This window comes from Xyrauchen texanus, chromosome 44 (genome assembly GCF_025860055.1).
Source record: "Xyrauchen texanus isolate HMW12.3.18 chromosome 44, RBS_HiC_50CHRs, whole genome shotgun sequence".
NCBI classification, from domain to species: domain Eukaryota; kingdom Metazoa; phylum Chordata; class Actinopteri; order Cypriniformes; family Catostomidae; genus Xyrauchen; species Xyrauchen texanus.
This window is the reverse complement of record NC_068319.1, coordinates 7,485,739-7,508,262: the sequence shown is the minus strand read 5'-3', so window position 1 is coordinate 7,508,262 and position 22,524 is coordinate 7,485,739. Positions and strand designations below refer to the sequence as shown.

General features: G+C 41.7%; 1 protein-coding gene across 1 annotated transcript in view; it reads left to right on the top strand.

Annotated features, from left to right (window-relative positions):
* kirrel3a (kirre like nephrin family adhesion molecule 3a) overlaps nucleotides 1-22,524 on the top strand; it is a 197,487-nt gene that overhangs the window by 149,337 nt on the left and 25,626 nt on the right. Inside the window, exons 5-6 of the mRNA XM_052117515.1 lie at nucleotides 2,731-2,881; nucleotides 9,911-10,016. Of these exons, the coding sequence (XP_051973475.1) occupies nucleotides 2,731-2,881; nucleotides 9,911-10,016 (257 nt within the window). The remainder of the gene's footprint in view (nucleotides 1-2,730; nucleotides 2,882-9,910; nucleotides 10,017-22,524) is intronic.

Sequence of the window (22,524 nt, the reverse complement as noted above, 5' to 3'; positions counted from 1 at the left end):
AATCTATATAATTAAAAAGCTCTCTTTACAATTATACCAAACACTTTGCCCTGCTTTTTTTTTTTTAAGATATAAGCCTTTCATTTTGGGTATGCCACTGAAACAGGAAATCTTTAAAAACACTTTCAGAGCCTGAAGGGTTAAACTTTTGATTTGAACGTTGAAAAATGCTTTTGTGAACGTTTTAATTCAAATATGCATGTGCTACCCAAAAATATTGTCTGAAATATTTTGTTATGTAAACCATACATTCAAATGCACAAGTGATACCCAGAAACTTTGACTTGAATGCTTTGATTGAATGTTTGAACATGCCTGTGATATTAGATTAGAATATTCAAATGCCCCTACAACATACTGTTTATATACAGTAACACATTTTTTGGGCTTCAGTTTTTTTCAATATGCAATATCTTCAGCCACGCATTCACCTTTTTTTTTTTTACATGTAACAGTAAAAGTTTATCATGAAGTCCTGCACTCAGCCTAACTGCATGCTCTCAAATCTGTCAAATTAATGGTAGGCGAGGACTCATTTTTTATTTAGTCTTTAAGACAAAGTGGAGCTCTAATGCAGTGCTTTAAATATGTCATAATGGATAGACATTCCAATACTCCATTATAAATGTGTTCCTTAAAAATTTGCTCAGTATGTCAGCTTTGGGGAGGCAATTCAGAGAGCAGGAAATGTGTTTAAAGAACCGCTCGTACCGGGATTGGAGAGTGTAATCTGCTCATTTCGAGTAAGACGAACCCCTCAGCACCCACCTTAGAGAGTCCCTTCATTAATTAACCAGGCCTAATTTAGACACAAGCAAGCTAGACAGGTTAGCTGTTTTTCAACAGAAGCACTGCTTTCAGATCTGTTCTGAGCTTTGGAGACTCTTTTAAATGCTTCTGAGATGATCAAGTACCTGCATGAGATGGATAAGAACTAATTTATTCACATCTTTAAAGTCATGCCAGTAAATACTAGCAACATATTAAAGAGAGAAATCTGTTGTTCAAATACAAACAGTATTGTAAAAATCCTGAACACCGTACATCGTTTTTTTTAAAACTAGATTTTGTGCCTAAACTTTGATTTATAACTGAAATACTGAATGTTTAATAACTAGATAACCTTTTCTCATCATAACACAATCAGCTGTTAGAAAAATGTCAGATGATAAAAGCATGAGATATTTGAATTTTTCATTTTCTTGAAGTTTTTCTCCAGGACTTGAGCTCCACTTTGAACACTCTTTTATTGCGTTATTTGATTAATTTTGCTAGAGAATATGTTATAGCTGTGAGGCAGACGGGTGTTTTAGATGAAGTCAATATCCTTCAAATATCTGTACCAATTTTTTAATAATCTTTTCTGAATAAACAGTGTGTCTCTACAATAACTTGAATATCAGAGTGTGGAAGTATAGGTAATATCACCATAAATATTGATGTAACATGCTTCCAAGACTATCACTAAATATTCTTGCAATTTTGACAACCTCATTTATGTTAGCAAGCTTGGTAATGCTAAAAATTAAAGTTTGCAAGGCATTAACTTTTTCAACTCCAATTTTCACACTCAGTTTAAAAGCTTACCATTAACAGATACTGTGGACTAATTGCCAAAAGTTAGTCAATTAAAAATGTTATTCCAATAGATGACAGCAAGTACTAGAATTTTGGTCTCTCTATCACCTTCCATCACAAAATGCCGATGTAGGTGGCGCTCTAACGCATTTTAACCCATTGGAGTGGTGGTGGCGTAGTGGGCTAAAGCACATAACTGATAATCAGAAGGTCGCTGGTTTGATCCCCACAGCCACCACCATTGTGTCCTTGAGCAAGGCACTTAACTCCAGGTTGCTCCAGGGGGATTGTCCCTGTAATAAATGCACTGTAAGTCGCTTTGGATAATTAGAAAGCTGAGATCCTCCCCTTTGCAATGATCATCAGTCGATAACATATATTTCTGATGATTTGTTTGCATGCCTTTCCTGCAAATTTTGTTCTGAAGATCTAAGATATAATTTTGGATTATTCACACAAGAAAGCTCACAGATAAGTAAAGAATTGCTATTTTTCATGTATTTTTTTTAACTGCCCAAGGTAAAAGCAGATGTAATTTTTTTTTGCTATTTGAGGCTTACAGCAGCAGTGATCAGTGCATAAAAGAGACGTTTGTATTTGATCTTACAGATATCATATTTCACTTTGTGATTCTTTTGGAAATCTTTCAAACTGTGTTAGGGCAACAAAATAAACTATACAATTGCATTCCTGAGAATGGGAGCTTTCATTTGATTTGTTTTGTCTATTTGAGTGCTATTTGAAATACTTTTATATTCATATTTCACCACATGAGCTCTAGGTGTCACTGATTTGCGATTTTATGTAACAAATGCAGAAGTTATGGTTATCTATGAAAAGTTCAGATTCTAAGCTTTCCAAAGTAACACATGTGTCTGACTTGTGTATTCGGAGACTTGAAGATTAAACCTTTTTGTGACATAGCAAGTCTGCAGAGTTGAAGAGGTTAAAATACATTTACATGTTTAACAAATATATAATTTTTAATGCAGTACTAGGGCAGTGAAAGTTCCATCAACTGGCTCGAAACATCGCTCACAATGGCCCTGGTCCGGTGGACCATACTTATTGTTGAGCCCTGTGTTAATATCCATTGGGGAATGCTGTCCTCAAGACACTTTAATGCTCATGGTGGCCTTTTTTTATTCTTAGACACTGCTGCGAGATGGTAGAAGAGAAAGCACGATCAGCACGCTCCACATCTCTGCCTCCAACATTGAAAGCGGACAACAGATCACCTGCCGTGCTTCCAACAAAGCGGCGCCCAATGGCAAGGAGGCCACAATCACCATCGACATTCAACGTGAGTGTGGGCTTTGCAATTCTTCCACCGACTGAGCTTCTGTTTAAACAAAATTAGTGCCAAACACACTCAAGCTTACCTTTCCATCCAAATTCTTCGACCTTCATTCTGTTCTGTGCAGTTCTTGTGTTTTCCTGTCTGTGTAGATAAATTATTCACACGTGAAAATCCGCTATGTGCTGTCCTGTTTTCTTTATCCAAACAGCCGTTGTGTACACATGCAATCTGATGTCTGAGCACATGTCATACTTCACTACACAGACACACAAGATTTGATACAATTTTTGTTTTTGTTTTGTTTTTTCGTCTCTCTTTTTGTCTTGGAGCCGGAATTGTGAAATTTGTAAGTGACAGATTTTCTGCACACTGTGTATGGGGAGCGTTTTTAAGCATTAAGCCGGGCATTGTGGATGCTTATTGTTAGGTATTAAACATTGTGAGAATTGAACACGACCTGTTCCTCCTCTACTGGTAAACAGCGTGTTGTTTAATTTTATGTATATCAGTCATAAGCCTTACTGTCAAAAATGTATCCGAAAGTGCTAACAAGAAAGGCCTTAACTAATTCAGTGAGAAGATTAGAACATTTGATGGAATATTTCTGACAATAATATGCATCGTGAACAAAGGCATTCCTTCAACTCTCTCATGTGTTGAAAGATATTAATTCTGACTAAGAAGCCAGAAAATGTATAATATTCAAAGATCCATGAGTTCTGACAGCTTCTTTCTTCAAGTTCATAAATTCTATTTTATTGCCCAAAAGGAATGTGCCTCAGCACAATGGAGCTCAAAATCACACCGTAAAAGGTTTTTTTTGCACCACCGAACTCGTCCCAAATAATTTTGTCTTGCAAAACAATAGAAGAGTTTTACTGTAAGCCTCTTTCTCCCCTGGATTCCACTAAAACCTCTGGTTGGTCAACTTGGATGTTTTCCATCTGTGAGAGCCAATAAAATCCACTTTTAATTTATTTAAATAATTAACCATGATTACAAAAAGGAAAATCATCCCTCTATTTGTACATCTACAAACGTTTTAAGATTATTTCTGCTCTCCTACTTGTAAGTCAATGAAATACCACGAATATGTCAACTGCTGCTGTCATGATTGATTTAGCTCAAGATTCAGGGTTTGCTTCCTGTAGCTTACTTAAACTTGCCTTTAACCGTCTTTATCAGAATAATTCACACTGAGTGTGAGCACGCCTAACCTGAGCTCGCGCCGTTTTGCGTATGTGGTCTTTTGAGATGTGGCAGGCCTAACACGAGGAAGCAGTTCAGTGAAGTGTTGACTTCGTTGCAGGCCCCATGCTGGAAGAACATGTGCTGGGTAAATAAGTGATGTCTAAGAGTAGAGAGGTGCTAGAACCTTTGGGCCACAGCTGCCTACGGAGACCTCAAACTGTCACGAGGGGCGCTTGTCTGACACGCCACAACATCAATATTCATGACGGGCAGCTGTTGGGTGAGATGCCATGATGGAGCATAGTTTGTGCGAGATCTGGCAGTCGAGAATGCTCGCTGTGGAGCAAAGTTTATGCAAATGTGCTGAGTGGTACTTATTTTCCATTCTTCAGAGAGATTATTTAACAAAACCACTCTCATTATATCTTTAAATTCACATTCTGTTTTTCCATTTATCCTTCTCTGTAGGTAATTGCCCAACAACAACAGTCATAAACCTGCAGGTTTGATCAAATAAGGCAATGTGAAAGAGCTGAATGAGTTCATCATCAGAATGAAAAATTCATACGATTCAATTTCGTCTGAAGTTTTTACGTTCTGCCTAAAGTGTACGGCAAATAGACAGCACTGATCTGTTGGCATATGAGTCACTGATGACCTAAATAAGCGTAAAGAGTTGCACTGGCCCGTCTCTTCATTCTAGACAGGAAACATTTGCTTCTAATCATTTATAAGTTCTTGGTTGTGAAAGCACTAGCCTATTTATCAGGACCAAAACCAAATTCACTCTGTGAGGTTTTCGTCTTTCCTGACCTGGTGAGAATATCACCAACCACTCAATGTCCACTTGGGCTGTTTTCATACACAACAACCAAACATTTGATGATAATTTTGGTCTGGATAATTGTGGGCCACAAAACCCTGCTGTAAAGGCAGCATATGTTGGTCACCAGCATATGTTATGTTTTGGAAGCTGGTCTCCAACATGGGATGCTTGTGTACCCAACAAGCTTTTTTAAGTATCTTAATCAGCATGACTTCCTTGGTCAACCAGCTGCACCAGACCAAGTGTTTGTTTCAGGTGTCTGAGAGTGGTTCTAAAGAATTTTGGTTCTAAAGAACTATCCTAACAAACTCAGACCCTTTTAAAGCGAACCAAGCGCAGACAATCTCAGGAAGTAGTCTGAGTGTGGTTTGCTTTAAATCACTTATAGGGCTCTATTTTCGTGTGTGCACAAAATGCAGCGCTATGGGCCATGATCGTGTACTATGTATTATCCAAAAGTGCACTTTTCGTACCAGCGCAAATGCAAGTGGGCATTGGTGGGAGTATTTGCGCTATCTGTTGGTGTATGCACGCAAACTGTAGGAGTATTGTATGTAAATAAAGTGGTGCAAAGCACATTTTGCTGTTTTCCTGAGAAATAGTTGAATGCATTAAGATGTTTCAAAAGCATGTCTTATCTCATCGCAAAGTCCAAACTTAGTTTCTACATTTGTAGTTTGGAGATTTCACTTGCTGTAATTTTAATTAAGAAATAATTAAATTTGTCCCTGTTTCAATTAATAAAATTTTTCTAAATCAAGTGTATTCCGATACAATCACTGTTAATAATTTAACAGAGCATAAATCCAAATTATGACAGAACCACATTTTCCAATGCATATAAAAGGAGCTTGTAACTGTCAAAGAAATATGCCTAACATTGGGAGACAGTGCCGGAGAAGAACCTCAGAGTTATATTGCTCTTGACGCAGCTCGTTAGCGATATGTGTGCTAAATTTTGCCAAACCCACTTTTGCTTAGACTTAGCGCATGCTTGCCTGAAAATGCCCAAACTTCATGGCCAAGCCTTTTGACTGTTCAACATAAAGCAATCTTGTCTATCGCGGAATGTCATGCTGACCTTAGCTGGTCTGTTCAGCAGGGAAACTGGTGGATGTGAATTTCTTTAATCAGTTTGGCCCTGAGCAGATGGTCTTTCAGTGTCTGGTGTGCCAGAGTTAAGGGTATGTATCGCTCGGATGAAGTTCCTCATTGATATGGGTGCTACTTTTTAATTAGTTGGACACCCTCTGAGAGTTCCATTCAAGATTAAATTGATTATTTCCATGAAAGTGCACTTTTAAAAAAATGACTTTATGATGGTGTGTAATGGAAATTTGAGAAGTTCTGTGGCAGCTCCTCTTCACACAACACTATTTTCGATAAGGACGCTCAACCAATCTTCATGACTAGATACAAAAATTAATCTGCGATGTGTTGACATTCACATCTCCAGCGCTCTCCTTCTTCCATTCCCTTGTTCTCTCTTTAAAGGTCATCACAGCCTCTATACCACATTCAGTAATTAAAAGTTCCCCATTAAACAACATGTTTCATATTTCATAAAAGTGTTCTCAAGGCATGCATCAGCTAGCAACCCACATCAATCCATTGCACACTTTATTTCAGCCCCTTTCAGTTGTTTTCCCTCTTAAAACTCAAACATGACTCTTGATAGTTGGCTTTATCATACAGTTTGCTAATGTTCTTCACTTACTGCTTCTGATTGCCTGGATCTGAAGGCATTGATATCGCCACCATTATCTGACTCCTTTGCTCTAACGTGGCGTAAAGATCCTTCATGCTGTTAGCTTCTGGGCCTCTGCGTAGCGGTTTCTTTTAAGAATTAGTACCCAGGAGAGGAGAGTGGCTTGCCACTTCTAACAGTAATTGCCTTGTAAATAAGAGCAGGATTGAAACAATGTTGTTTATTAGGAATAATTAATGACCACATACAAACATGCAGTTGTGTCTGGGGGCCTCTCGTGAGCTCCTGTCGGCAAGCATGCTCACTCCAGACAAAGGAAACTGACAGTAGGTGCTTTATCAAACTCAAGGAAACACTCACTTGCATCGCCCCTTGAGTCCTCTCTTCAAACTAGATGCATGCCTCTACATTTGGAGGACGTGCTTCTTTCTTAACAAGTTTGCTTTTCATATGCATATTTGCATGTAGTTCTGAAGACTAACTGTAAGATTGTAAAATCTCATTCAGCATTTGTATTTCGTGAAACACACAGAAATATGAATTAACTGCATTAGATATATAAACCTTAAAAAAGAGACATGCCTCTTAAAATTTTTCATTTCAGATGCATATTTTCAGGCAATTCTTCACTGCAAAAAAAGATATTTTCTTAACCCTTTAATGCATGGGAATCTCACCAAACACTCTTACATATTCGGGTCTTTAGAGACCCGGCACGTATATCTATCAAAAATAGATCTACAAAATTCTCAGATAGTGTAACATTTTAAAAATACTTTCAAGACAATTAGAAAATAATTAAATAAAATATATTATGATATATTTTGACGTTTTATTTTTCATATGTCAAAGAGATAATGCAACAAATCAAATCAAATAGCAATATCAAATGTAAATCAACTTAATCGCTGAAACATCAGTGCTACCTTGAGCAAGAAATAGAATGTGTAATATGTATGTGTACATGAAGATGGCATAAAGATAATTCACCATTGTTGCACAAAAAAATGTGATATAGTATTTATATGTACGAATATAGTACTAATTTCTCTTGTAATAAACAAAGAAATATATTTACTTATAGATATGAAATAATCATACAAAATATAATTTATGGAAGTGAAAAAAATGTAAACTACACTATTACATAGCTAGGGGTCTATATGACCCTATACACTTTTGGTACTTAAACCATAATAAAAATAATTATTATTATTTATTTTCAATTGATTTTTTTGTTGAAATTTTGCCATGTTTTTGTTTAACACTATTTATGTGTTACAGGAGGTGAAATTATGTCCCGAGTCTCTAAAGACCCAAGGTATGCAATTAGGGGTAAAATCTGTATTTTAGTCTTGTTTTCCAGTAAAAATATCTAAACATCTGTAAAAAAAATAAAAATGCACCTTTACATGAGAAACACATTTTTCAGAAACATTGTATTGTGAAATCGTAAAACCTATTCAGCATATTATACCTGCATGTTGCTCTTAAGATTTTGATAAAATATTTTTCAGGAACATAATTGTACTTTCGTAAACCCTATTCAGTGAATGCATTTCCTAAAAAAAAAACTGAAACATGGTTGAATCTTTCTAAATGGAGTTAATTAGCAGAGGTTCAGGAGGAGCGTGTTAATTTTAATCTGATAAATCACGGCCTGTGAGTAGACGTATATAAGCTGCTGCTTATCTGCTTCCGGTGACAATTCTCCTGATATCCCTCCTCCACCCCATCTGCACCTGTTCTCTAGATACATCATTTATCTAAATAAGTAAAGTCCTGGAAGGTAATCAGGACTCGAGTCGAGTCTCGAGCTCCGAGTCCTCCAGTATACGGACAGCAAGCCAAATAAGTTGACCTCTTCAAACTACTGCTATACAAACTACTGAAACAAGTTTTCAGAAACATAATAATGAAATCGTAAAATCTATTCAGTGTATGTGTTTCCTAAAATGCACTGAAACATGATTGATCAGCAGAACATTATTGAAACCTTAGAAACCACTCCAAATCCCAGTGATACCACATCCTGAGCAAACTTTATTTAAAATGAATGACCACAAATCGATGTTGATTCTGTACCATCTGAGGCTCTGGTATGTTTTCATAAGAATCCAGACAGCTAAGTTTCTTGTTTTGTTAACTGCTCACTCTTCATTGTTGTTATTGTTTCTTTAATACATTTGAAAATGTCAATATTTCTTTTCGGCGTATTTCAAAAAGCCTGCAGGTTAGTATTAAATGACTAGTCCCACACCATAAGGCATTATGAATGAAACATCTGTCCCAGGTACAAATAAGTTTGCCGAATGACGGGAGCAGACTGCTAATGAGAAATCAGAACCAGCGCTGTGTCTGGGCTTTCCAGAGGCCTCTAATCACATTCAGACCTGTGGGAGGTGACAGATATGTCCACTGTGACAGGACTGGGGCAGATTGTAGGAGCGTTTCTCATATTAAAGTTTGAGGATTTGGGGGCAGCAGGAGGAAGTACTGCTGTCTGGAATAACTGTTATTTGTCGGTATGGTGCTGATGTTTCTATCGCTAGCCTAGTTAATGTCCAACATGCCCTGTGTCCAAACGCACAACACAATCTGCTCCCTGAGACAGTTGCTTCAGTTCGAAGTGTGTCAGTGCCTGTCTGTCTGCTGTCACTTTCTGTTTGTCTGCTGTCAGTCCGTTCTGCCTGTTGAGGTTTGGGTTCTGATTATTGAAAAAGAGTGAATGAAAGCAACAGAAACTGTGTCTTCTCTTAGATAAAAAAGGAAAGGAAAAAACATCTAAAATATTTTTGAAGGTAGGATAGCTTTGATACAACTTATACATGCACTCCAGAAAAATAAAAAAAAAAGTTAATTAATTTCAAACAATGAAGGAGGGATTTTTAGAACAAAGAGAATTCCAGTGATAAATAAATAAAATGTAATTGTCTTTGAAACAGCTTGGTACAAGGTCTATGGTTACATTTTTGCTTTTGCTTTTTTTAATGTAAATTCGGCTGCTGTTTGTTTAATTTGTGTAATCAGTCGTATTGTTCATATTGCCAAAAACTCTCTTTAATCATTTTAAAAGTTGTTTAAATTCTAATTCAGCAATTAGAAGCTGAGTTACAGCTCCAATTAATCTTAATGCAAAGTAGCTCCCATTACCGAGAAAAAGAATAATCAAGTCGTTCCCACTTTTAGAGTTTATTTTTAGTTTGTTCTTTAATCTGCAATTAATCTTACGGGCGAATGTTTATTAATGAGGGTTTTGAGACATTCTCTGGGATGATGAAGTTGACCGGCCCCTCTACTCCTGCAGATTTCCCACTGGTGAACCTCTCTGTGGAACCGCAGCCTGTTCTGGAAGGCAATCTGGTCAAGTTCCACTGTGCCGCTAAAGCGAATCCTCCTGTCACTCATTATAGGTGAGAACACACACACACAGACACACACACACAGGCCATAACAATGCTTTTCTTTGCCAGTGTCTCATTATTTCTCTCTCCAGATTGTATACAGTCACTGGTGCTTTTGGTTTTGTACACAACATACCTTCACAGAAAAACCACATGAATTTCACATGTGAACACATGCTAATCACGAATGCATGTGAAAATATAAAATTAATTTGTTGTTATTTATTCACATGATCTGATGAAAATAACACCTGAGACTTGACATTTGCACGTTATGAATACTTTAGAAGCATCTGTGAAATGTTCCAAAATCACACAAAACACACGTGTGAAATTACACATGCAACATCCTTACAGGTGTTTTTCCTTAAGCCTGTGCTTTTACATTTAGGAGTTTGGCAAGGTATTTGACAGGAAATCATCATCGTTGTGGGTGTCATGGGGACATGCTGGTTGTGACTTCACAACATGTCAAAGGCTTAGTTCATGAATATGGAACTACTGTATAGCGAGGTAAAGTTCTATTGAGGTACACAGGAGACCGTAGCTAATATTATTTTTGCATTCACATTTGCTCAAATAGTAGATGAAACAGCCCATGATTACATTTTCATGACTTTCCAAAACGGGGGAAAAAAGGGAAAGTTGGATCATCAGCATATATATTTGAAACCCTATTGCAACAGTGCTGACTAGTTTTAATGCTTACTTTATTTGAAATGAATGTAAGGGTAATATAACACAAAGAATAATGTTATAAATGAACATTAAATAATTTAAATATAGAAAGGTTTGAATAGTTATGCTGCTAAATTAAGGTAGACATATATCATAGAGCTGTTCAGCCATGATGTCAGTTTGTAGGTGAATCCGGAAGTTTATTCGCCATGGGTTCCCTTGAGATTTTCCTATGGGTTTTTATAATGGGGTATTTGAACTTATAAGTAAAATAAGGTCTGTGGTAAACATTACTTGAACATACATGGAAGATTTGTTCTACAACATAAATTACTCACTTTTGAAAAGTAATCTTTGCAATATATTGTTACGGAAATCAGGTTCATAGTATGGTTTATAGCAGCGCTACTCAACACATGGGGCGCAAGCGGCCCTCGAGTGATCTTTTTTGGCCCGCGTTATGATATCATCATCCGAAATATTTTTATCAGCAGCAAAAAAAACATGCTGCAAATCTGACCAATCTCTTGAGTAGTTCATCAGGGATATGTACTCATCAAGACAACAGTATTTACAGGAAAAAAGAACAGTGTTCCTGAAGTGACGGTGTTGAGACTCCTTCACGCAAATGCTTTTTAGTGATCTACTTCGGCGCAAAAAGCTAATGAGGGGTGAACAAATCTTCATGACTTATCACTTGAGGACTTTTGGTGCTAATTTTGGATATATAGCTCTTGTTTTTAAACACATCTCTGATGTATGTGATGTTGAACACTCATAGTGTTTGTAAGTTGACAATCGCAGTGACAACAGAACTGATCTATATCAGAAAATAGAACCGTTACACCCCTTATGTTTCATCAATCCCTCATGCCATCTCAGATGTGTATAACTTTCTTCTGCTGAACACAAATAAAGATTTTTAGATGAATATCTCAGCTCAGTTCATACAATGAAAGTGAATGGTGGCCAGAACTTTGAAAAGCAACATAAAAGAAATCAATAAGACTCCAGGGGCTAAATCCATGTCTTCAGAAGTGATATGATAGGAGTGGATGAGAAAAAGATCAATATTTAAGTAATTTTTACTATAAATCTCCAGTGGAGATTTATAGTAAAAACCAAGGACTTAAATATTGATCAGTCTCTAATCCACAGAGTTGAGATATTTTTTTCTAAATAATCATGTGTCTTCAGCAGAATAAAGAAAGTTATACACATCTGGGATGGCATGAGGGTGAGTAAATGAGAGAATTTAATCATTTAACTAACATTCCACCATATTTCATAAAACATGTTAACCTATAAATAAACATAAAAAGCAAGAGTGCTTCTGTCAAGGGTACGGGAATCTAGCTTTGTGGCCCCTGACCTTTCCGAAGTTGAGTAGCCCTGGTTTATAGTTTTTTTTCATTTCCATGTCAAAACTGAAATGTAAATGATTTATTAATAACATTACAGAAAAGGCAGTTAAATAGCAATTTCAATAGCACATTGAGTATCTCATTACACAGTTCTCATTACACAGTGATTTGATGGAGCAATTCTTGTTGACCAATTCAAGGGCTCAAATTAACTTCTATTTAAAACTGTAACTTCTTCTATTCATTTGACCTGCTGGTCTAGTGGGAACATATTTACTTTGAATTCAAGGGGTGCAGGGTTTTAATCAAAGTGGCTTTAAAACAAGTCAGATCACTCATCGACCATGTTCGTAATGCCTCCGTGAAGCTTGCAGGACTTTTCATGGATACAGTTCTTATCTACTTGAATGGGGAAAGACCAAAATCACCAAACTGGTTAGTCAAAATTACGATCAAATTTTGACTTAAACTTGTTTCATATCAGCTATAAAATGTTACAAAAACTGTATCATAAATTGTGCTTCTTTAGTTCAGATCACTTAAAAACCCCCGTTAAATTTCAAGCTGGCCCAACTAATGCACATGCACCTTCTCGATGAAAGCTGATGAGTGATGTATCTATCAATAAATGTGATATGCTCTTTTAAATGTAAGGTGGGACTTTCATTTTCAAGAGACGCAATATTCAGCGTTATCATTTTTCCCATTAAAAATTATAGCATAGACCTGTCTCATTCTATACAGTCTCTAATTTTAATACACTTTAATATACATTTTTGTTTTACACTTTAAGCTCGGATTGGCCTGTGAGAAAAAAGAAATTGTCAAAATATTAATAACTGCAATCTTGACTCTTCCTTTGCTGGGTTGCAATGTGCCCCAGTTACAACAAACTATATGCAATTCCATGCAGTCAGGTGTGTGTGTGTGTGCGTGCGTGCGTGCATGTGTCAGATTAATCCATGCATTATTCCAGCCAATGCTGTGGCTTTGTTGTGTATTTATCGTCAAGTGTCAGAATTATTGCTATTTTTATATTATTATAGTTAATAAATGGCTTATATTGACATAATATTTTAGTTTATCTTCTATTCATTTTAATTAGATCAGATAGTTGTTAGAGGGGGATTTTAAACTGTCATAATGGGCAGGTTAAGTTACAATGTACCCCTCAGCTGCTACAGTGTGCCCCGCCTATCACTTTCTTTTTTCTAGGTAGATGACGAAAAAAATATACGCTGTATTCATGAAACAAGTCCACATATTTGTACCAGACATGTGTCTAATTAATGTGAAAAAAGACATTTCCTTTGAATCCCAAGTGCATTTACACAAACTTAACAAAACTAAATAGTGTTAGTTTGTCTCTCCCCAACAGTTATTATGTTTTTTTGTGTAGAGAGGCTTTTGGACACTTGGAGACTTTTTGGATACTATGATAAATTATTTTTGTAATGTTATAACTTTTGATGCTTTGTCATATTAACAACATTTTTCTCATTTACAGTTGACATGATTGACAAAACAAAAGCAGTTTTTCATAGCCACCTTATTTACACCCAGAGATATATCATTTAAAATAATTTGGCTCACGTTTTATTTATTTTTCAGCAGTTTCTTAGGCTGAGAGTCTCATAATGTATCACAATCTATATCATTATAAAGTGTGAAAAGTTTTCTTTACAGTGATACCAAACACTTGTCCCTTTTATGTTGTTGATGATGTTTTTTTCAAGTTAGAAGCCGTTTGGTTACATATGTAACCTCCGTTCCCCGAGGGAGGGAACGACACGTTGTGTCGGAGAAGCGACACTAGGGGTCTCTCTTGAGCGCTGATATTCACCTCTGATCTATTGAAAAGGGCCAATGGGAGTTGGCAGTCAGTATTTGCATACCCCGCCCCTGGACATACAGGTATTTAAGCGGGGCAAATACGGGAGTTCATTCAGGATTTTTCTGAGGAGCCGGAAATGGTCCAGCCACAACAGTGGCTCGGTTCAGCGACATGGCGGAGGAAAGACACAACGTGTTGTTCCCTCCCTCGGGGAACAGAGGTTACATACGTAACCAAACGTTCCCCTTCTGTCGCTCTCTCCACGTTGTGTCGGAGAAGCGACACTAGGGGACCCATTCCAATCTTGCCATGCGCTGAACCGTGTACGTGAACCGCCGATACAGAGGCAGGCAGGGATTTCATCCAGTGCCGCGCATCGTCTGTACCTGGCTGCACGTACCCTTCCCCAATGCCCCATAAGAACATCGGAATCCTTCTAGTTACCCTGGGAGGGGAACAAGGCGATGTTTGCCAACATGGGAACGGGCCAGCCTGGCTGGGCCTCTTTTCTCTCTATGTTTCTCGCATAGAGCAATCACGGCCGGGGCCCTTACACGCATATAGGGAAGGGGGTCTTACCCAGACCCTGCGGAGACCACACCTGCCCTTTTTCTTGGGGAGGAAAAGTGGTAGACACGTCACACGGCCGTCTTAGGGCTCGTGTGGAAAGTATGGTGCAGTGGTAGATCCAGCCTCGAAAGGGGGAGTTGCTACAGCACGGCGACCGAGGCAGCTGTAACTGCCTAAGGGAGACACGGGGGTCCGCTCGTAAGGGGACAGAACCGTGGAATTACACACAGGGGGAGTCCGAGCAGGAGGCCTTACCTGTGGAGCACCTATACCGGTATAGGGTAGCCATACCCGCAGTGGCTTGGGTCGGCGAGTTCCTCCGCTTAACCGCGGACCCGGAGGGCTGGGGAGGAATCGACCAGGGGCCCGACTCGGAGTGGGGCGCCCTGGGAAGAAGGCGCACTACTTTACCTTGACATCAGGAAAAGGGCGCTGGGCGCAAGCGATCCACCCGGCCAGTCGGTCTACGTGTTACCGAGTTCTACGGGCTCGGACCTGAGAAAACACGAGACGCAACCGACTCAACGCGGAGGTTGTAAAACCTTGCGAAGGTGTTGGGTGTTCCCCAACCCGCGGCTCTACAGATGTCTGCTAGGGAGGTGCCCTTGCCAGTGTCCACGAGGATGCAACACCCCTTGTTGAGTGAGCTCGGACCCGCAAGGGTAGGGGCACGGCCTGGGTGTGATAAGCCAGTGTGATGGCGTCGACAACCCAGTGGGCGAGCCTCTGTTTGGAGACGGCATTCCCTTTCTGCCGTCACCCAAAGCAGACAAAGAGCTGCTCAGAGCGTCTGGTGCTCTGTGTGCGGTCCAGGTAAATGCGCAGGGCGCGCACTGGACACAGCAACGAAGTGTCCTCCCGGGGCAGCGCTTGCAGGTTCACTACCTGATCTCGGAATGGTTTGGTAGGAACCTTGGGCACATAGCCCGGTCGTGGTCTTAGGATCACAGACGTATCTGCTGGACCGAACTCCAGGCAAGTGTCGCTGACAGATAACGCTTGCAGGTCCCCGACCCTCTTGATGGAGGCGAGCGCAATCAGCAGGGCCGTCTTAAGAGAGAGGGCCCTGAGTCCAATTGATTCAAGCGGCTCGAAGGGAGGTCTCTGGAGTCCTGCCAAGACTACCGAGAGATCCCAGGAGGGAACTAGGCCTGGCCGGGAGGGATTCAACCTCCGGGCGCCTCTCAGGAACCTGAGGATCAGGTCGTGCTTGCCCAAAGACTTGCCGTCTACAGGATCGTGGTGGGCGGCAATGGCGGCAACATACACCTTGAGGGTGGACGGGGACAGCCTCCTGTCCAGCCTCTCCTGTAGGAACAGGAGCACTGACTTGATAGCGCATCTCTGTGGGTCTTCAGTTTGGGAAGAACACCAATCAGCAAACAAGCGGCACTTTAGGGCGTGAAGGTGCCTGGTAGAAGGGGCTCTGGCTTGGTTGATTGTATTCACAGCGGTCGCCGGTAAGCCGGCTAGCTCTTCCGCGTCCCGTCCAGGGACCAGACGTGGAGGTTCCAGAGGTCTGGGCGCGGGTGCCAGAGCGTGCCCGGCCCCTGAGAGAGGAGGTCCTTTCTCAGGGAATTCGCCAGGGAGGAGCTGTCGCGAGAAGCCTGAGTTCCGAGAACCAAGTCCGAGTGGGCCAGTAGGGGGCCACTAACGTGACTTGCTCCTCGTCCTCCCTGACCTTGCACAGCACCGGTGCAAGAAGGCTCACTGGGGGAAATGCGTACTTGCGCAGCCCCGAGGGCCAGCTGTGTGCCAGCGCGTCTGTCCCGAGGGGAGCCTCTGTTAGGGCGTACCAGAGCGGGCAGTGGGAGGTTTCCTGGGAGGCAAACAGGTCTACCTGGGCCTTGCCGAACCATTCCCAAATCAGCTGGACTGACTGGGGGTGAAGCCTCCACTCCCCGCCAGGCAGGCGTTGTCGTGATAGCGCGTCCGTAAGCGAGGCAGTCCAGCACCGACTGAGCACGCTCGCTCGTGAGACGTGCTGTCATTGAGACTGAGTCTAACTCCAACCCGAGAAAAGAGATGCTCTGAACCGGAGTGAGCTTGCTCTTTTCCCAGTTGACCTGAAGCCCCAAGCGGCTGAGGTGCCGGAGCACCTGGTCTCTGTGTGTGCATAGTAACTCTCGAGAGTGTGCTAGGATGAGCCAGTCGTCGAGGTAGTTGAGAAATGCGGATGCCGGCTACTCGTAGCAGGGCAAGGGCCGCCTCTGCGACTTTCGTAAAGATGCGAGGGGACAGAGACAGGCCGAAGGGGAGGACTTTGTACTGGAACGCCTGGCCGTCGAACGCGAACCGTAAGAAGGGTCGGTGTCGTGGCAGAATTGAGACGTGGAAGTACGCGTCCTTCAGGTCTACCGCTGCGAACCAATCTAGATGCTGAACGCCAGCCAGAATATTTCTGTGCGTGAGCATTTTGAACGGGAGTTTTAACAAGGCCCGATTGAAAACTCGCAAGTCCAGGATTGGTCGTAAGCCGCCACCTTTCTTGGGTACATTGAACTAAGGGCTGTAGAAACCCTTCCTCATTTCGGTTGGAGGGACGGGCTCTACCGCGCCCTTGGCTAAGAGGGTCGTGATTTCCGTGGGCGCCCCTGAAGGGGGGCGGGAGCCGGGCAAACTGAATTGCGTAACCGAGTCGAATGGTCCGGTGCAGCCAGCGTGATGCGTTGGGAAGCGAAAGCCACGCTTCCCAGCTCTACACTAGGGGCACCAAAGGGACGAGTATTTTGGACGTACCCGGCGGGGCCTCGCAGCGGGGCGGAACAGGTAATGCAGCGTCGGGCGGCTTCGTTGCGGCCTGAGGCTGAGGTGCTGAGAATAGACTCAAAGCACTTACCTTGCTCCGCGCACCCGGCAGGGGGCGGGTTCGTGACTGAGGAGGAGGTCTGATGCTGGCGTCCTCTGGACTCGTCTGAACTGGCCGGCCGGGGGACAGTCATGGGCAGACGGAAGGCGGGATCGCCGCGTCCGGTGTACCGGGACTGTCGTAATCTGAAAGCAGATTGCCGTGAAAACGGCATTTGCAGGCCAGGTGACCCAGAGGCAAAGGAAATAGCTCTATTATTGAGAATGTGAAAAATGTAAAAACAAAGGATTCTCCTCCCGGCCCTCCGCCGGGGAACGGAGAGGTCTTACCACCTCCGGAGCTAACGTCTCGGTCTCTGGGTCAGTCGTCTCAGGAGCGCCTGGGAGCCTTCCGGGTCCTCGAGGGGGTCCGTGAGACGAGGGGGCGTCCTCTTTCTGCGGGGAGCTCAACGCGGGGCTGAGAGCTAGGCCCGCTCTCGTTCGTTGAGAAGGAGCATCACTTCCTTTCTTCCTTGAAAGCCGCAGGAGGACGCCCTCGGCGAGCAGACAGGGCATGGCCCCTGGCGGCAGGTTTGCGGCAGGGCAGGACGTGTGACCTGGCCTCCGTCTGTTTCTTCACCACTGAGGACTGCTGGGTGGAGTCGTCAGGTGGTGTCGCCGAATGGAGCTGGGAGACTGGAGAGTTTTGAGAAAGCGTGCTTTGTCTACCTCCTGTACTACGACCAGATCCAGTCCATTTGTTATGTTTCTGGACCACGAGGGTGGACATCGCCTGTCCGAGTGCAGTTCCTGCAGCACGTCAAGAACAGGACTACCCAAGTGCAAATCTTGAAGTGCCTTGGCCCGGTGGACTTGCAGGGAGGGGCCATGGCATGCAGGGGGGGAGCGGTCTCGGACCGTTCTACCGCCGAGGGTAGTGAGAGCGGAGGAGCGAGGAAGCTTGGCTTGCTCAGCTCGTCGTGCACGTCCGGGAAGGAACGGGGGGGCGCGGCTGTGGGCGGCGCACCAGCCCGTGAATCATCAAGCCCGGGGAAGCATAGCGGATCTCCGTGCGTCAGGCTCAGACTGGGCAAGCAGACCCGTAGGTGGCGGCCCAGGCAAGTTATCCACATCCGATGCCGCTGTGACGCTCTCCGATGCAGCGGTGATGTCGTCATCCAATGTCCGGGAGCTCCAGGGACTGGGCGGCCGGCCGTTAGGCGGACCGCGCTTATCCCGAGCTCGTGAGGGGAGCAAGCAAGCGTGCGAGGGGATTTGAGCGGTTTTTACCCGGCGAAACGCAGCCCACCATTATCCCGGGATCATCTTCATCGCTCGCGGCACCTGCGTCAATCCCGTAGGAAGGAGCGGAGGGCGGCTGAAGTGGCTTTCTTCCTCAACAGAAAGCAGAGATCGCAACGCTGCTGCAGCTATGTTCTCAGGCTGAAAACATAACCCATTGGAGAGCATGCTCATCCCGAGCCCGGACGGAAAACAGCAAGCGTGCCGGGGAGGCGGGGGGTTTCAAGGGGGTTCACCCGGCGAAACGCAGCCCGTCATTGACCCCAGATCGTTTTCATCACCCGCGGCGCCTGCCTCAATCCCGTGGGAAGGAGGCGAGGCGCGGGGGGCGGCTGAAGCGGCTCTCTCTCACTACAAGAGAAAGCCTACGACCGCAATGCTGTCATGGCTATGTTTTCGTACTGAAAACATAGACCATTCATAAAAAACGCTGCCTGCGTGTTTCGCAACCCAGGTACGCCAGGCGGTTTTTATGACCGTCAGAGGTGGGGAGAAATCACCGCCTCCAAAAACTACACAGGGGCAGAAAGGCATCTTCAGAAAGACGTGTCCTGAAAAGGACATTCAACGCCGCTGTGTTTGCTCTTTTAGAGAAATTTACTCTTTTAAGGAAAATAACTCTTTTAATATACACAGTGTGTATGTGTGTCTGTGCTGTCGAAGCGCTCAGGGGCAACAATGCACGCCGTGCAAAGTGAAGGAGAAAGCCGCTGTTGTGCGCCGTCAAGATCCAACAGCATGCGGATCGTCAGAGGAAACAGGAACGTTGTATAGTGGTGTGTAAACTCGCAGCAACTGCAGACAGACCATCGGCTCCGAAGAAATTTTCTGAATGAACTCCCGTATTTGCCCCGCTTAAATACCCGTATGTCCGGGGGCGGGGTATGCAAATACTGACTGCCAACTCCCATTGGCCCTTTTCAATAGATCAGAGGTGAATATCGGCGCTCAAGAGAGACCCCTTGTGTCGCTTCTCCGACACAACGTGGAGAGAGCGACAGAAGGGGAACTTTAATTTTGGGAATGCCACTGAAACAGGAAATCTTTCAAAAGACCTTCAGAGCTTAAATTATTAAATAAACCAATAAATGCCACTGTACATCAGTGGATGTATATCAGTAGCAAAAACATGTTTGTTTGAATTTGTTTTGTGATTTTACTGGACAGCAATCTGCAACAACCACTCAGCAAACATAAAATAATAATACAAAAATAAAAGAAATTCCAACGCCAGATATAATACCTCAATATAATACCATTAAACTACTGCTCAAAAATTGGAGATTTTTTTTGCATTAGATATAACCCTAATGCAAGATATTTAATAAAGTTGTGGGGACAAAATCATCCAAGGGATAAAAGTGATGGGGACATATCCCGCCAGTAAATTAATTCTATGATCATCTCTTGATCATTTCCATGATCTTTCTTATGAGGAACTCATATAGTGAAAGACAGTATCATACTGTACATACCATCACTCTGACACTTTGTTTTTAATGAGTGTGGACTGAGAGATGATCCCCCCCCCATCAGATTTTCATGTATTATTTATGAAGCAGAGGTCTAAAGAAGCGCAGACCATCACACACCAGAGCCTTCCACCTGTGCCCTCAGCCAGCTGGGCAAAGGATCTCAGAAGCTCAGAAGAGACTCTGTTTGTCTTCTGTGCCCCCGACCCACTGTAGCAGGCTTCGGAAGAACATCAGGTCATGCTCTGTGTACCCCAGATCCTTGGCCAAATGTAATGTTGTGAAACCATCAATCAAGTATAGGAAAACTCTCCACACAGAGACTTGCTCTAGAGAAACGCAGTATTTGAATTCACACTGCAGGAACACAGACGACCAACTAATTACGAAGAAAGTCATTACTGATTGCGAGAGATTTCCTGTGGGCATTACACCGTCCCTGCGAGAGGATTAGAGTTGCCACACTAGAAAGAGGAAGGATTATTTTCACGAGTCAATATTTTATTCATGTTACATAAATTTGGAAATTATTTTAACTTTGGTGTCTTTTTTTACGTAAGACAAAATGTAGCCATGTAGACACTTGTAGAAATAAAACCCATCACTGTCCTCCTGTGGCATTTTAAATGCAGTTAGTGAGGCTGTAAATTAATTAGCAGAAATAAAGCCTTTAGTTTGGTGGTCATGATGGCCATTTAAGACCTTGAATATTTTTCATTCATGAGTTTTCATAGTTTCTGAGAGCTATTGTATGTCAAATGGAGTCTGGCATCATGTGATCTTGTATCATCAGTAAACCTCACAACTCCATGTTATTAGTGGTTGACCGATATGAGTTTTTCAATGATCAATGGAGATATTTTGTCGATATATATAGAGGGGTCCAAAAGTCTGAGAGAACTTGTGAAAAGGCTTCTATTTTAGATTTTAATTAGACAGTTTCTAATTTGATTCAAAGTTTTCCATTTCAAATGATATTATCTTCTGAAGTCCCTCAAGTCAGTAAGGACGATCATACATTTATGAAGTCAAAGCTTATTTTCAGACTTTAAAATAGATTTTGTTTGTAATTATTTCTCATCCATAATGTGTACGAAAGGGAAACAATCCTAAAAACTTGTAAATATGATAGTTGTTAGAGGAAGATTAAAAATTTATATTTTTGTTCATTTTAATTATTCTGTTAGTTAGCAGAACTCAAGAAATTTGAGACAATCAGTTATATATATTTTTTTATGTTAATAAACTCTCTAGTTTAAGTTAATAGACTTCTAGATTTTGGTTTTATGCTATACATGCAGGTTTAATGCTCTTGACCTGAATTATTGAATAAGCTAACTCAAATATTTTAATGATATTTACTTGACTTTAAATTTGACTCCTTTCTTTTACTTCTAACCCTAACTTAAATACTTCAAGTAGTGAGAACCTAACTAGCTACCACTAGCTAGAACAAGCTAGTTCAGTGAATGCTAAAATGCTGAATGCATGCTAATTGGAAAGAATACGCTTTGATTAGCACAGTAATTGCTCATCAGGTAAAGCAATATACTATACAACAACCTTAAATTGCACCTGTCCTCAACCTAAACCCGCCTTACAGGTAAAAGAGCCAATCAATGGAAATAGATTCCTGTGATTGTACTAAAGATGGCCGCCAGTGGACTGACTTGCTAGAAAGACTTTGTCTCTGCTCTAAAATAGTGTAATGTATTTTTTTTTTAAATTGAGTGTAACAGTATAAGGATGGGCAAGGAGGAGGTGGGAACTGGCTGAACAGTCAACATAAAGTTTTAATGTCAAAATTAACTTAAACTCCACTATTTACCATAATGGTAACCCCCCAAACCTTAACATAACAGAAACCCTCCTAAATAACACACTTATTTTACTTCTAAAACCCTTGCTAATTTCAGGGTTTTGTTTTCAATGTGGTTTCAGATATTTTTGGACCCTGCTGTCTATATGATTTGAAGGCTAATACAATGCAAAAATAGCAAATGAGATATACACAAATTTGTTTGTATTAAAAGAACAATAAATGCTTTTCCATCAATGAGCCAAATGGCTCACGTGAATAATGTTCCAGTTGCATTTCCACTTGAGCATATTTTAGCAAGGTATGATAATGATCCGTATTTGGCCCGGATTTTTTCAGCACATTTACCTACTGTTCTCAACCGTGCTGGCTAAATGGATTTAGTACATTCTTTCTAAAAGTAAAAAAAAAATAGAGTATGTTTAGTGTATTTTCATGATTTTATGATGATGGTTTAAACTGTATATATAATACATTATTTTTGCACACACATAATGAGAACATTTGGCCTGATGGCAAATGTTTTGTTATCCATTGGCTGTTGGTAGATTTTGGAACTGACACAAGAGCAACGTAAAGCTTAATTGGTTAATTAGCTAATTAGGTGTAGCTACCAACGTGATGTCGATAATCTAATTCGCCAAATATTGGATGATACGTCGGTCTATAGCAGCATGTAATGTATTTAAAT